At 38.5% G+C, this 17259-nt stretch overlaps 1 protein-coding gene across 4 annotated transcripts in view; it reads right to left on the reverse strand.

Annotated features, from left to right (window-relative positions):
- Positions 1 to 17259, reverse strand: part of KCTD9 (potassium channel tetramerization domain containing 9) — a 64590-nt gene that overhangs the window by 17505 nt on the left and 29826 nt on the right. For all 4 annotated transcript variants that reach the window (XM_084997730.1, XM_003132815.7, XM_084997728.1 and 1 more), the window contains 3 exons: positions 9713 to 9780; positions 9528 to 9623; positions 8319 to 8468 (listed from right to left, as the gene is read on the reverse strand). In XM_084997730.1, the coding sequence (XP_084853856.1) occupies positions 8319 to 8468; positions 9528 to 9623; positions 9713 to 9780 (314 nt within the window). The remainder of the gene's footprint in view (positions 1 to 8318; positions 8469 to 9527; positions 9624 to 9712; positions 9781 to 17259) is intronic.

Genomic DNA, 17259 nt, shown 5'->3' on the forward strand with positions numbered 1-17259 from the left:
CACATAGTAGGGCATAAAACAAGTCAAAACAAATTTAAGAGGATAGAAATTACCTCAATCATCTTTTCTGACCACAACATCATGAAACTAGAAATTGAACACAGAAAAAGGGGAAAAAAATAACCACCAAAAACATTACATAGAGGGTAAATAATACGCTACTAAAAAGACCAATGGGTCAATGATGATCAAAGAGGAAATTTAAAAATACCTTAAGACAAATGACAATAAAAATAAAACCATATAAAACCTATGAGATGTAGCAAAACCTGTTCTGAGAGATATATTCATAGCAATACAGTACTTCCTCAAAACGTCAAGAAAAATCTCAAATAAAGAATATAACCTGGAGTTCCTGTTATTGCTCCTTGGGTTAAGAACCTGACTAGTATCCATGAGGATGTGGGTTTGATCCCTGGCCTTGCTCAGTGGGTTAACAATTGCAGGTACATCTCGGATCTGGCATGGCTGTGGCATAGGCCAACAGCTGCAGCTCCAATTTGACCCTAAGTCTAGGAACTTCCATGTGCCAGCTGCAGGAGTGGCACCAAAAAAAAAAAATTTAACCTGACACTTAAAAGATTAGAAAAAGAACAAACAAAACCTAAAGTTAGCAGAAGGAAGGAAATCATAATGATAAGAAAGGAAATAAATTAAATAGAGATTAAAAAACAGCAGAAAAACTAATAAAACCAATAGCTAGTTCTTTGAAAGAGTAAACAAAATTGACAAACTTCTGGCCAGGCTCACCAGGAATAAAAGAGAGAACCTAAGTAAACAAAATAAGAAATGAAAAGGGAGACATAACAATGAATCCCACAGAAATATCAAAAAAAGCAAAGGAACACTATAAACAATGATATGCCAAGAAATTTGATAACCTAGCAGAAATGGACAAGTTTCTGGAAACATACAGCCTGACAAAATTGAATCTAGAAGAAATACATAATTTGAAGAGACCATCACTACAAGTTAAACAGAATTTATAATAATAATAATCATAAAAAAATTCTACAAACAAAAGTCCAGGACCATATGGTTTCACAGGCGAATTCTCCCAAACATACAAAGAAGAACTTTCCAAACTCTTCCAAAAGACTGAAGAGGGAACACTCTCAAAGACGTTCTATGAAGCCACAGTCACCCTAATACTAAAACCAAACTGAGATGCCATCAATAAAATTACAGGTGGGAGTTCCCCTCGTGGCACAGCAGAAACAAATCCGACTAGGAACCATGAGGTTGCAGGTTTGATCCCTGGCCTTGCTCAGTGGGTTAAGGATCCAGCATTGCTAATGAGCTGTGGTGTAGGTCGCAGGTGCGGCTTGGATCCTGTATTGCTGTGGCTGTGGTGTAGGCCGGCAGCTACAGCTCTGATTCAATCCCTAGCCTGGGAACCTCTATATGCTGTGGGTGCAGCCCTAAAAAGACAAAAAGACAAAAAAAAAAGGGGGCGGGGGAGTTCCCCTTGTAGCGCAGTGGTTAACGAATCCGACTAGGAACCATGAGGTTGCGGGTTCGATCCCTGCTCTTGCTCGGTGGGTTAAGGATCCGGCGTTGCCGTGAGCTGTGGTGTATGTCACAGACGCGGCTCGGATCCCGAGTTGCTGTGGCTCTGGTGTAGGCCGGTGACTACAGCTCCAATTAGACCCCTAGCCTGGGAACCTCCCATATGCTGTGGGAGCAGCCCAAGAAATGGCAAAAAGACAAAAAAAAAGGGGGGGGGCAATTTCTTTGATGAAAATAGATGCAGAATTCTCAACAAAATTTTAGCAAACTGAATCTAACAACACATAAAAAAAGATCATATACCAAGACTAGGTGGGATTCATCTGAAGTTCACAAGGATGGGTCAACATAGGCAAATCAATGAATGTCAAATAGCACTTTAACAAAAGCCGAAAACCACATAATTATCTTTATAGATACAGAAATAGCATTTCACGAAATCTAACATGCATTCATGATTAAAAAGTCTTCCAAGTGGGTACAGAGGGAACATAGCTTAACATAACAAAAGCCATTTATGACAAACGCACAGCCAATATAATACCCAACAGAGAAAAGCTGAAAGCCTTTCTGCTAAAATCTGGAACAAGACAAGGATGCCCACTCTCACCATTTTTACTCAACATAGTATTGGAAGTCCTAGTCACAGCAATCAGGCAAACAAAAGAAATAAAAGATATCCAAATTGGAAGAGAGAGGTAAAACGGTCACTATATGCAGATGACATGATACCATACAGAAAAAAAACTAAATACCCTATACAAATACTACTCAATCTGATAAATGAACTCAGCAAAGTGGCAGGATACAATATTGACAGTCAGAAATTGGATTTCTCATACTAATAATTAAATATTATAAAGCAAATATGAAAAAAGTATCTTTTAAAATAACACCAAAAAAAAAAAAAAAAGAAACCTAGGAATAAACCTGACCAAGGAGGTGCAAGAGTTATGTGCTGAGAACTATAATATTAATAAAGGAAATTAAAGAGGATTCAAAGAAATGGAAAGATATCCCATACTCTTGGATGGGAAGAATATTGTTAAAATGGCCATACTAGCCAAAACAATCTACAGATTTAATGTGATCTATCAAATTACCCATGACATTTTTCACAAAACTAGAATAAATAAACCAAAAATTTAAGTGTAACCATGAAAGACCCAGAATTTCCAAAGCAATCTGGAGTAAAAAGAACAAAGTAGGAGGCATAACCCTCCCAGACTGCAAATAATACTACAAAGCTACAGTACCCAAACTGCACCATAATGGCACAAAAACAGACATATGGATCAATGGAACAAAATAGAGGGCCTAAAAATAAACGAATACACCTACAGTCAATTAAACTTCGGAAAAGGAAGCAAGACTGTAAAACGGAAAGACAGTCTGTTTAGCAAGTAGTGCTGGAAAAATTGGATAGCTCCATGGAAATCAATGACATTAGAACACACTCACATCACGCACAAAAATAAACTCAAAATGGCTTAAAGATTTAAAAGAAGCTATGACACCATAAAACTCCTAGAAAAAATATAGGCAAAACATTCTCTGACATAAAACTTACAAGATTTTGCACAGTAAAGGAAACCAGGAAAAAAACCAAATAGACAACCTCTAGAATAGAAGAAAATAGTTGCAAACTATGTAACTGACAAGGCTTAATTTCTAAAATACACAAACAATTCATACAACTTAACAACAAAAAAACCCAAATGACCCAATTGAAAAATGGGCAGAAGACCTAAACAGACATTTCTCCAAAGAAGACATAAGGATAGCAAGGAGCACATGAGATGCTCAATATTGCTAATTATTAGAGAAATGCAAATCAAAACTACAAAGAGGTACCACGTCACATCAGTCAAAAGGGCCATCATTAATAAGTCTACAAATAAATGCTAGAAAGGGTGTGGAGAAAAGCGAACCCTCCTTCACTGCTGAAGGAGGTACAACCATTATGGAAAACAGTATGGAGGTCCCTCAGAAAACTAAATATAGAACTACCATATGATCCAGCAATAACATTCTTTGGTACATATCCAGACAAAAGTATAATTCAAAAAGACACATATACCTCTATGTTCATTGCAGCACTATTCACAATAGCCAAGACACAGAAACAACCTAAATGTTCATCAACAAATGAATGGATTAAGAAGATGTGGTGTACACCTCCACAAAATGGAATACTATTCAGCAATAAAAAAGAACAAAATAAGGACTTCCCATTGCGGCTTATCAGGGTAAGAACCCGACTAGTATCCATGAAGATGCAGGTTTGATCCATGGCCTCACTCAGTGGGTTAAGGATCTGGTATTGGTGCAAGCTGCAGCATAGTTCACGGACACAACTCAGATCTGGGCTTTGTGTGACTGTGGTGGAGGCTAGTAACTACGGGTCCAATTCAACCCCTAGTTTGGGAACCTACATATGCTGTGGGTGTTGTCCTAAAAAGACCAAACCAAACCAAACAAAAAAACACCACACACACACAAGACAAAACCATTTGCAGCAACATGGATGCAACTAGAAATTCTCATACTAAGTGAAGTCAGAAAGAGGAAGACAAATACCACATGATATCCCCTATATGTGGAATCTAAACGATGGCACAAATGAACCTATCTACAAAACAGAAACTGACTCACATACACATAGAACAGACTTGTGGTTGCCGAGGGGTGAAGGAAAGGGATGGCTTGGGAGTATGGGGTTAGTGGACACAAGCTATTACATTTAGCATAGATAAACAAAGTCCTACTGTATAGCACAGGGAAGTATAGGCAATCTTCTAGGATAGGCCATGATTAAAAAGAATACTAAAAAAATGTATATATTAGGGGTTCCCATTGTGGCACAGCAGAAAGGAAACTGACTAGGAACCAGGAAGTTGCAGGTTCGATCCCTGGCCTCACTCAGTGGGTTAAGGATCCGGTGTTGCTGTGAGCTGTGGTGTAGGTCAGAGATCCCGTGTTGCTGTGGCTGTGGTGCAGGCTGGTAGCTGTATCTCTGATTCGACCTCTAGCCTGGGAACCTCCTTATGATGCAGGTGTGGCCCTAAGCAGCCAAAAAAAAAAAAAAAAAGTATATATATATATAAATAAATACGTATAACTGGGGTATTTTGCTGTACAAGAGAATTAGCACATTATAAATCAACTATACTTTAAATAAAAATTAAAGGAATAATAACAATAACCAAAAAACCTCAAGGTAACCATACCAAAATAGAGGTAACCATACCAAAATTTTATAATAGATATACACACAAAAAAGAAACAGGGATTCCAAACAACACTACAGATAATCATCAACTCAAAAGAGTACATAAAAATGGAAAGGAAGAATAAAGATCTACAAAAACAATGAACAAAATGGCAATGAGAATATATATATGCACAATTACTTTAAATGTAAACAGATTAAATGCTCCAACCAAAAGATGCAAGTGGCTGGACAGATACAAAAACAGGACCCATACATATGCTGCCTACAAGAGACTCAGTAAATTTAAGACAACTGAAATTATATCAAGCACCTTTTCCAACCACAATACTGTAAGATTAGGGGAAAAAAAGTAAAGAAAAATATACAAATACATGGAAGCTAAACAATATGCTACTAAACAATGTAATGGACCACTGAGGAAATCAAAGAGGAAATAAAAAAATACCTAGAAACAAATGATAACAAAGCATGACAATTCAAAATCTAATGGGATGCAGCAAAAGGAGTTCTGAAAGGGAAGTTAACAGAAATACAAACTTACTTCAAAAAAGGAAAAAACCCCAAATAAACAATCTAAGCTTACACCTAAAGCAATCAGAGAAAAAATAAACAAAACCCAAAGTTAGGAAAAGGAAAGAAATCATACAAACCAGAGCAGAAATTATTGAAATAGAGACTAAGAAAACAATAAAAAACATCAATGAAACTAAAAGCTGTTTTTTTTTTCAAAAGATAATTTTTTTTTTTTTTTTTTGGTCGTTTTAGGGCCACACCCACAGCATGTGGAAGTTTCCAGGCTAGGAGTCAAATTCAAGCTGTAGTCGCTGGCCTACACCACAGTCTCAGCAATGTAGGATCCACACCACATCTGTGACCTATGCCACGGCTCATGGCAACACCAGATCTTTTAACTCATTGAGCAAGGCCAGAGATTGAACCCACATCCTCATGGATACTAGCTGGGTTTGTTACCGCTGAGCCACAATGGGAACTCCCAAGATAAACAAAACTGATAAACCTTCAGCCAGACTCATCAAAACAAAACAGGAATGGGCCCAAATTAATAAAATCAGAAATGAGAAGGAGAAGTTATAACACCACAGAAAATACAAAGGATTATAAGAGACTACTAAAAGTAACTACATGCCAATAAGATGGACAAGTTAGAAAAAAATGGAGAATTTCTTAGACAGGAATGATCTCCTAAGACTGAACCGGGAACAAACAGAAAACAACTAGAACTCATGAAACCTGTAGGATACAAAATTAATATACAGAAATCTGTTGCATTCCTATACACTAGCAATTAAAGATCAAAAAAAGAAATTAAGGAAACAATCCCATTTATCATCAAAACAAAAAGAATAAAATACCTAGGAATAAACCTACTTAAAGAGGCAAAAAGACCAGGAATTCCCATCGTGGTGCAGTGGAAATGAATCCGACTAGGAACCATGAAGTTGCGGGTTCAATCCCTGGCCTCACTCAGTGGGTTAAGGATCTGGCGTTTCCGTGAGCTGTTGTGTAGGTTGCAGATGCGGCTCAGATCTGGCATTGCTGTGGCTGTGGCACAGGCCGGCAGCTGTAGCTCCAATTAGACCCCTAGCTTAGGAACCTCTGTATGCCGCACAGGTGCGTCCCTAAAAAGACAAAAAAAAAAAAGACCAAAAAAGAGGAGTTCCCATTGTGGCGCAGTGGTTAACGAATCCGACTGGGAACCATGAGGTTGTGGGTTCAATCCCTGGCCTTGCTCAGTGGGTTAAGGATCCAATGTTGCTGTGAGCTGTGTGTAGTGTAGGTGGCAGATGCGGCTCGGATCTGGCATTGCTGTGGCTCTGGCATAGGCCGGTGACTATAGCTCCGATTTGACCCCTGGCCTGGGAACCTCCATATGCCGCAGGAAGCGGCCTGAGAAATGGCCAAAAAAAAAAAAGATAGAAAGATATACCATGTTCTTGGGTTGGAAGACTCAATACTGTTAAAATGCTCATACTACCCAATGCCCATCAATACTGTTCAATGGAATCCCTATCAAATTACCTATGGCATTTTTTCACAGAACTAAAATAAATAATTTAAAAATTGGCATGGAAACAAAAGGTCTTCAATAGCCAAAACAATCTTGAGAAATGGAGCTGAAGGAATCATCCTCCCTGACTTCAGACTACTCTACAAAACTACAGTCATCAAAACAGTATGGTAGTGCAAAAAACCCAAAAATACAGATCAGTGGAACAAGACAAAGAAAGCAAAGACATAAACCCCAGCATCTATGATCAACTATTCTATGACAAAGGAAGTAAGAACACACAGTAGAGGAAAGATAGTCTCTTCAATGAGTGGTGCTGGGAAAAATGGATAGCTACATGGAAAAGAATGAAATTAGAACATTTTCTAACATCATATACAAAAATAAACTCAAAATGGATTAAAGAACTAAATTTAAGACTGTATAATACAAAATTCCTAGAGGAAAATACAGGCAGAGCACTCTTTGACAGCAACAAATTGCAGCAATATTTTTTTTGGATCCACTTCCTAGAGTAATGGAACCAAAAGCTAAAATAAAAGAGACCAAATTAAGCCTACGCATTTCTGTACAGCAAAAGAACCATGAACAACACAACAAGAAAACCTACAGGATGGGTTATCCTGTAACTATGGTCATCAAAAGAGAAAGGAGGGGGAGTTTGGGATTAACCAATATACACTATCATATATAAAACAGAGAAACAACAAGGACCTACTTTTAGGCACTGAGAACTACATTCAATACCTTGTAATAACCTATAATGGAAAAGAATCTGAAAAAGAACACACATATACACATGTACAACTGAATCACTTTGCTGTACCACTGAATCAAACACAACATTGTAAATCAACAGTACTTCAATAAAAAACAAACAAAAAGCAAGTTTCTATTTTAGGTGTTGTTAATTCAAGTCACATAAACGTGGGCCTTGGTATTAAGGAACTTAAAAGCTGTGACTTCTCTATTGGCTTTACATACATCCTCTAATCCTAAATTAACATAAGTAATTGTTAAATAATGCATATATATGTGCATAAATACATACATCTACAGATACATTCATGTAAACATATATGTATATGGGTAGAAAGAGGGAGAAAGTTGCTGAGGTTTTAACTTTCACAGATTGAGGCATACCATGTTTATTTCAAAACATCTGCCCAATACCACTAGAGCAATAACATTTACCCACTCCAAAAATGATGCTGAATAGAAAACTTCAAAGGCTCTTTCCAGCCTCACCCTAAAAATTCACTGAAGGTAACAAATCTTGATAAAGTAGACTGTGTTGAGGAGATCAGGATCTAATTTCAAGATTTATTAGTTGCTAAACTTTTCACATCTTTGTTTAATAAAGGATGTAGAAATTGCAAAACAAACCAAGTTCACTTTCCGAACCTTCAGTTCTAGCATCAATTTAGTAAGTTTTACTGTTTTCAAGTAAAAGCTCCAGTAAGAGACAGATATAATTTCTGTTCTTTGAGACCGGTCAATAGACTAAAAATTTTACTCTCTCTTGTAACCAAAAATGATTCTTACGTCAAGCACTGATCCAGAGAGATCAGCTCGTTCAAGATTTGCACAGCAGAGATTAGCATGGGCAAGATTGCAGCGGCTTAAATTGGCCATTTTGAAGTTAATGTATCGAAGGTCCAAACGAGAAAGATCAGCACCACTGAAGTTTAAACCCTATAATTAAAAAAGCACAAACTGTCACAATATATAGACGTTCTGCTGTCTTTAATTATGATAGCTAAGCACCATGCTATTTGGAAGCAATTGGCAGTTTAGTCATTTGGAGTTTACTGCAAAACATAATCAAATGGAACTTAGATATATAAATTCAGTATCCTTAATGGGTTCTTAGAGAAAATCCATTTATATATAACATTGGAATGCACTTGATGAAATACTGTAAATCAACTATACTTTAATAATAATAAAAAAAATGTTCTTCATCACTGGGGAAAAAAAAAAAAGAAAGAAAGAATGTATCCTGGCTATCCCTCATTTATGTGCAGAAGTTTCTTTAAAAAGAGATCTCAGAAAGTTCTTGTCGTGGCTCAGCAGAAACAAATCTGACTGGTATCCATGAAGACGCAGGAGGATCCTGGCCTCACTCAGCAGGTTAAGGATCTGGCATTGCCGTGAGCTGTGGTATAGGTTGCAGACACAGCTTGGAGCTGGCATTGCTGTGGCTGTGGTACAGGCTGGCGGCTGCAGCTCCGATTTGACCCTAGCCTGGGAACCTCTATGTGCCTTGGGTACGGCCCTAAAAAAAAAAAAAGAGAGATCTCTGCTGTCCATGTACCTGTTAATAAGTATCATTTTTATTAAACCTGATTGTATTTAAATTATTTTATTAATTCAATAACTCAAGATCACTTTTTATTTTTAAAAAAGTGAGTACTGTGGCTTTTTAATTCGTTAGTGATATAGTACATAAAAGTATCTTCCACTGCCACTGACTAGCCATACATAACAACTGCACAAACTGACTTTATTTTAATTGCTGCAATTCCTATGCTTTACTCAAAAACTGCTGCATGAAGCATAATTACCGACAATAAAGAAGACTATTACATCTCTTCTTTTGCTAATCCTTTTGGTACTGAATCAATGCTATGACCCATAATTATATCTTGCATGAAAAAAGAAAATAAGGCAAGAAAAAATTCCTAGAAGAATTCAGAACTTCACTCAGATTTGCTGACACAAATAACTCACATAAAATTCTGCTTTAATTACCTGGCAACGCAATTCTGATTTGGTTGGAGTGGCTAGCAGAAATCGGACAAATTCTTTTCGAGATATTGGTGAATGATCCTCTGGTGGTTGAGAATTCTTGAAAAACATATTGATAGATTAGTGGAGCACTTTGGGGAGTTAGCTACAATAAATGCGATATTCAGCTAATATAAAAAGAGCCTTACCTTTATTGCCACTTCTAGGTGTTCAATCAATGAGTCAATACCAAAAAATCTGGCTTCTTCTAACACACCTATCATAACAAAAACAATTTGACTTCTATAGAATACTATTCATTTTAATATTCTAGGATTCTTTATAAATGATTCTATAAAGTTAAATTCTCACAAGAGATGTGAAATTCAACAAATAGGCTATCCGTCATTATGGGAAAAAATGTTTAGAACATATATATATGTACGTGTGTATCATACATAAAAATATTTGTAAACAAGTAATTTTTTCACAGTTTACATACAGCAAAAGAAAAAAAATAGAAGACTAGTGAATTAGAATGAAAGCTTTCCATATTACCAAATCTTTTCTGAAAGTTGCTTTAAATAGGCCACAGGCAAAAAAATCCTAACATCATATATTCCTGAAATAACTGATAGAGTGACTTCTGAACCCAATGATTAGTTCACCTAAGATTAACATTTCCTCGACTTTTTCAGTGAAACAGATCTGCATAGGTTTGTCATAAATGTCTTTTACTGACTGAATCGGAAAATCACAGGAATGAATAAAAGTAAGCCAGCTTCAAAACAAAAGTTAAAGTACCTTTCTTATAGGAAAATCAATTTTAAAAAATGGTTTCTAGGGGCCTCCAACCAAGATGGCAGAACAGAAGTACATGGAGTTTACCTCCTCCCACAAATACATCAAAAATACATCTTCATCTGGAATAATTCACACAGAATACCTTCTGAACTCTGGCAGAATATCTCAAAAACCCAACATTGCAAGAAAGATCTCCACAGGGAGTTCCTATCGTAGCTCAGTGGTTAACGAATCCGACTAGGAACCATGAGGTTGCAGGTTCGATCCTGGCCTCACTCAGTGAATTAAGGATCTGGTGTTGCCATGGGCTGTGGTGTAGGTCACAGATGTGGCTCGGACCCCATGTTGCTGTGGTGTAGGCCGGCGGCTACAGCTCTGATTGGACCCCTAGCCTGGGAACCTCCATATGCCGTGGGTGCAGCCCTAGAAAAGACAAAAAAAGACAAAAAAAAAAAAAAAAAAAAAGAAAAGAAAGATCTCCACATAACTGGGTAGGATGAATGAAAAGAAGAAGAAATCGGGGCAAGACCTGTGTCCTGGAGAGGGAGCAGTGAAGGAGGAAAGGTTCCTGCATACTGGGAAGGCCATTTACTGGTAGGGAGCTCAGCCAGACAGAAGAGGAGCTTTAGAAGCTTGGAAGAGAGTGCTGCAGGCAGTTTGTAGCAGGTGGGGCAGAGATCTGCACAAATGGTCAGGGCCACCACCCTGTGCACCCCAGCCTGAGACACAGGTCTGCCGTGGGCTGAAACTCAGGGTCCAGAGGACAGACCTAAGGAGAGGCCTGGGGTTGGCTGCATGGAGACAGCCTGAAGGAGCTGGAGCATAGCATGGGGCACAAACCAGGGATGATGTGGAAGAAGCCCAGGCTGCCATAGAAGCAAAGTGCCTTTGTTAAGGAGCATGGAAGGGAGGGGCAGGGCTGCCATAGCAGCTTCTTTCTTCCCATGCTGTTAGCTGACGGGGTGCTACCTCTACAGGCTCTGGGAGTGTGCTAGTGGGCTGCCACATGCAGAGGTGGGGCTGAAATCAGCCCTTTCCCGAAATATTTTCACCACAGCCATCAGCTTTGTAACGTCAGTGCCTTACAGCACATCCAACTGGACAATGGGTGCTCCTGCGGCTGGGACAGGTCTTGTCTTAGCAGCTGTGGATTTGTGGGCACATGGACACAGAGGCTGGGCTAGGGTCTGGGCCACTTCCATAGCTTCCGTGGCAGGTCCAGGTGTGTGACAATTGCACTCCTGGTATCTGAGTTCAGTAGATCTTTGCCTGTGGATCTGAGCTGGTGGCTTTGTGAACACAGTGCCTGAGGGACACCAGGGCTGATTGCCTGCATTCCCATGGTGGAGGTGGGGCTGAAGATAGTGTGAGAAACAGTACTTTGTGAGCCCACACAACGGGTGACAGGTGACATCACAAAGTGTGAGTGGAGTAATACTCAGTGGCTCCCCAGAAGCACTCTAGTCCTGATTACCTTGTACCACAGCTCAGAAACGGGTCTGGGGGCTTCTACTCCAACAACTAGGGAGCAGACCCTGCCCGATCTAGGCTGTGAAACCACAGAACAAAGAGGAGGCCCTGCTTAATATCTAGTACAGGCTCTGGTCTCCACAACCTATCACAACTCCTATCAAGGGGATAATGGCCAGCACATAGTGAGGAAAAAGGTGGCAAGCATCCAAAATGAAAACATCCCTTGCACCAAAAATATCAAACCCACGCAGACTATACAGGGATGCTCTCACATAACAAACTGACCTACAAAACCAAGGTAGAAAAGCATTTCTCCTAAACTCATACAATAGAAATATAAGTAAAATGAAGAACAGGACCCACTCCCAATGAAAAGATCAAGAGAATTTCCCTGAAAGAACAAACAATGAAAAAGACTTCCTCAGTCTAAAAGACACCAAGTACAAAAAGGAGATCATGAAACATGAAAATATGGAAGGAATTAAGAAAGCTTATTGATATAAAGGCAGATTACTGTAAAAAGAGACTAGAAACTATAAAGAGGACTCAAGAAAAATTAGAAAACTCATTTGCTCAGATGAAAGCTGAGCTAAAGGCATGAACAGCAGATGAGACTGCTCCCAAACATATAAAGAAGAAATTATACCTATCCTTCTCACTCTTCCAAAAGACTGAAGAGGGAACACTTCCAAAGACATTCTATAAAGCCACCATCACCCTGATACCAAAGTCATATAAAGAAGCTATGCAAGAAGAAAATGATAGGATGGTATCTTTGATGAATATAGATGCTAACCCAACAACACATAAAAGTCCAAATAACATGACCACGTGGGATTCATCCCAGGGTGACACGAATGGTTTAACCTGAAGAAATCAATTGATGCGATATACCACATCGACAAAAAGAAAAGGCAGAAACTACATGATCCTTCTCAATTGGTGCCCCCCCCAAAAAAAACATTTGACAAAATTCAACATCCATTAATGACAAAAACACTTACCAAAGTGGGTATAGAAAGAACATACCTTAATATAGTAACAGCTATTTGTGACAAACCAATAACCAATGTAATACTCAACAGTGAGTATAATACTCAAGCTGAAAACCTTCCTGTGCTGGAACAAGACAAAGATGCCCACTCTCACCACATCTATTCAACATAGTGTTGGAAGTCTAGCCACAGCAATCAGACATGAAAAAGAAATCAAAAGTACCCAAATTGGAAGGGAAGAGGTAAAGCTGTCAACATCTGCAGATGAAATGATACTTACATATAGAAAACCCTAAAGACTCCACACTAAAACTACCAGAACTGATAAATGAATTCCACAAGGTGGCAGGATACAAGACTACCATAACAGAAATTGGTTGCATTTCTTTATACTAACAATGAAATATCAGAAAGTAAAAAAAAAAAAAAAAAAAAAAAAAATCCCTTTTAAATAAATCGTATCAAGAGACAGACAGATGGCAGAGTAGAAGGACTCAAGCTTACCTCTTGTCACAAAAGCACTCAAATTACAACTAAGTACTGAACAACCATCAACAAAATAGACTGGAAACTACCAAAAAAGATATCATACACCCAAAGACAAAAAAGAAGCCACATCAAGATGGTAAAAGGGGTGCTTTGTCACAATATAAGCAATCCCTTACCTGCCAGGTGGGCGATACACAAACTGAAAAATAACTATACTGCAGAGAATCTCCCATAGGAGTGAGAATTCCAAACCCCACATCAGGTTCCCAAGCCTGGGGCTCTAGAATTGGGAGAAGCCGTCTCTGGAACAGTTAATGTTGAAAATCAGCGAGGCTGTGTGCAGGAGCTACATGAGGTTGGGAGAAACGCAGAATCCACACTTGGAGGGAGCACACAGGGTTTCATGTGCACTGAGTCCCAGGGAAAAGCAAGGACTCCAAAAACATCTAGCTAAGTACATTGAAGGTGGGGCTCTGGAAAAACATTCGTTGGCATAAGCTCCCCTGGAGGCTGCCAGTTTGGAAAAATCTGACCTCACTCATCAGGGCTGAGAAGCCCCAGGCCAAACGAAGAGGGTGAGAGCATAACCCTACCCATCAGCAAAAAAGTCCTCCTATGTACACAGCTGCCTCTAGTCACACCCAGAGACAAAGAGCCTTACCCACCAGAAGGACAAGACTCAGCTCCACCTACCAGTGGGCAGGCACAAATTCTTTCCATCAGGACACCTGCTACAAGCCCGTGTCAACTTCACCCACAAGGAGGCAGACACCAGAAGCAAGAAAGGCTACAACCTTGTAGCCTATACAAAATGAAAAAGGAGAGAAATAGCCAGATGAAGGAACAAGAGAAAACCCCCCAAAACAGCTATGTGAATTGGAGATAAACAAACTCCATGACAAAGACTTTATAGAGCAATGGCAATAAATACAATCTATAATCTTCAAAAAAAACTGGAGGAAAAAAATCACTAAATTACAAGAAATGTTTAACGAAGAAATAGAAGATTTAAAAATTGAACAAGCAGAAAAGCAAAATATAATGACTGAAGTAAAAAATTCACTAGAAGGAAAATACAGCAAAATATAGGAGACAGAAAAATGAATCAGTGAGGTGGAAGACAGGTGGAAATCACTGACATGGAACTGAATAAAAAAGAATGAAAAGAAATGAGGACAGTCTAAGAGAACTTTGGGACAACTTTAAATGCACCAACATTTGCATTATAGGGGTGCCAGAAGGTGGAGTGAGAGAGAAAGGGCCAGAGAAAGTATCTGAAGAGATAACAGCTGAAAATTTCCCTAATATGAGGAAGGAAATACTCACTTAATTCCAGGAAGCACAATAAATACCGCAGTAGAATCAACCCATGGAGGAACAACCTAAGACATATTAATCGAAGTGACCAAAATTAAACACAAAAGAGAAAATACTGAAAGCAGCTAGGGAAAAGCAATAAATAACGTATGAGGGAATCCTCATAAGGTAATCAGATAATTTTTCAGTAGAAACTCTGCAGGCCAGAAGGGAGTGTCATGATATAAGTGATGAATGGAAAAAGCTACTACCAAGCACAGTCTATCCAAAGGGTTCTCATTCAGATTTAAAGGAGAAATAAAAAACGTACATACAAGCAAAATCTAAAAGAATTCAGCAAAACTAAACCAGCTTCACCACAAATACTAAAAGAACTTCTCTACGTGGAAAAGAAAAGGTCACAACTAGAAACAAGAAAAAGGGAAGGCTCACCGGTAAAGGCAAACATACAGTAAAGATAGGAAATCATCCACACAGAAATATGATACTAAAACCAGAAATTAGGAGAAAAGGAGGGTACAGATGCAGGATACTGGAGATGCATTTGCAATTAAGAGACCAGAGATTTAAAACTATATATATATTCCTATATCAAAACCTCATGGTAATGGTAAAACAAAAATCTACAATAGATACACACACGAATAAGAAAAAACAATCCAAACACAACGCTAAAGATAGTCATCAAACCATAAGAGAATAAAAAAAAAGACCAACAAAAACAAATCCAGAACAATTAACAAAATGGCAATAAGGACATATATTTAAATAATTACCTTCAATGTAAATGGACTAAAGGCTCCAACCAAAAGATACAGATGGGCTGAATGTATACAAAAATAAGACCCATATATATGCTCTCTATAAGAGACCCACTTTAGCTGACAGAGGAATAAAGATGATGTGGTACATATATACAATGGAATAATATTCAGCCATAAAGAAAAATGAAATAATGCCACTTGAAGCAACACGGATGGACCTAGAGATTAACATAGTAAGACAAGTTAGAGGGTGAAAGATAAACATCATATGATATCATTTATATGTGGAATCAAAAAAAAAAGGGACACAAATGAACTTACTTGCAGAACAGAAACAGACTCACAGACTGAAAACAAATTTATGGTTACCAAAGTGGACAAGTGGTGGGGGGAGGGATGGACTGGGGTTTGGGATTGGCATACACACACGGTGGTATATAGAATGACTAGCCACTGGGATCTTGCTGTATAGCACAGAGAACTCTACTCAATATTTTGTGATAATCTATGTGGGAAAAGAATCAGAAAGACAATGAATGGATGTGTGTACATATGTAACTGAATCACTTTGTTGCACAGAAGAAATGATCACAACACTGTTAAGTCAACTATACCTCAATAAAACTTTAAAAATTGAAAAAACGTAAAGGACCATGAGGAAACTTTTGGGATAAATAAAAATAAATAAATGAATAAACAGTATCATGGAGTTCTCTGGTGCCCTAGTGGCTAAGGATTTGGCATTGTCTCTGCTGTGGCTCCAGTCAGTGCTGTGGTGCAAATTTGATCCTTGGCCTGGGAAACTCCATATGCTGTGAGCACTTCCAAAAAATTTAAAAAATATGGAGTTCCTGTTGTGGCTCAGTGGCTAATAAATATGACTAGGAACCACGAGATTGTGGGTTTGACCCCTGGCCTCTCTCAGTGGATTAAGGATCCAGCATTGCTGTGAGCTGAGGTGTAGGTTGCAGACTCAGCTTGGATCCCACTTTGCTGTGGCTCTGGTGTAGGCTGGTGGCTACAGCTCTGATTAGACCCCTAGCCTGGGAACCTCCATATGCCACCAAGTACAACCCTAGAAAAGGCAAAAAGACAAAATAAAATAAAATTAAATTAAATTAAAAAAATAAAATTCCATCAAACAAAATACTTAGGAATAAACCTGACCAAGGAAGTGAAAGACTTATATGCTGAGATCTGTAAAACATTATTAAAGGACAGTGAAGACAATTCAACAAAATAGAAAGATATCCATCCTCTTGGACTGGAAGAATTAACATGGTTAAAATGGCCACAATACAAAGCAATCTATAGACTTAATGTGATCCATATTAAATCACCAATGACATTTTTCACATAACTAGAATGAATAATTCTAAAATTGAAGTTCCCATCATGGCACAATGGAAACAAGTCCGACTAGGAACCATGAGGCTGTGGGTTCAATCCCTGGCCTCGCTCAGTGGGTTAAGAATCCGGCATTGCTGTGAGCTGTGGTGTAGGTCACAGACGTGGCTTGGATCTGATGTTGCTGTGGCTGTGGCATAGGCTGGCAGCTCTAGCTCCGATTTGACTTCCCTAAGCTTGGGAAATTCTATATGCCGTGGGTGCGGCCCTAAAAAGCAAAGCAAAAAAAAAATCCTAAAATTTATATGGAACCATTAAGACCCAGAATTGCCAAAGAAATCCTGAGGAAAAAGAACAAAGCAGGAGGCATAACTCTCCCACACTTCAAACACTATTACAAAGCAAAGGTAATTAAAAATAGCATGGTATTGTCATGAAACCAAACATATGGATCAAGGGAATAGAGAGTCTAGAATAAGTCCCAACACCTCTGTTCAATTAATCTTAGAAAAAGGAACCAAGAATATACAGTGGAGAAAAGACAGTCTCTTCAATAAGTGGAAGTTG

Source organism: Sus scrofa, chromosome 14 (assembly GCF_054392235.1).
Source record: "Sus scrofa isolate SSC_HxYL_T2T_F1_AM1 chromosome 14, Sscrofa_HxYL_maternal_Yorkshire_Landrace_v2.0, whole genome shotgun sequence".
NCBI classification, from domain to species: Eukaryota; Metazoa; Chordata; class Mammalia; order Artiodactyla; family Suidae; genus Sus; species Sus scrofa.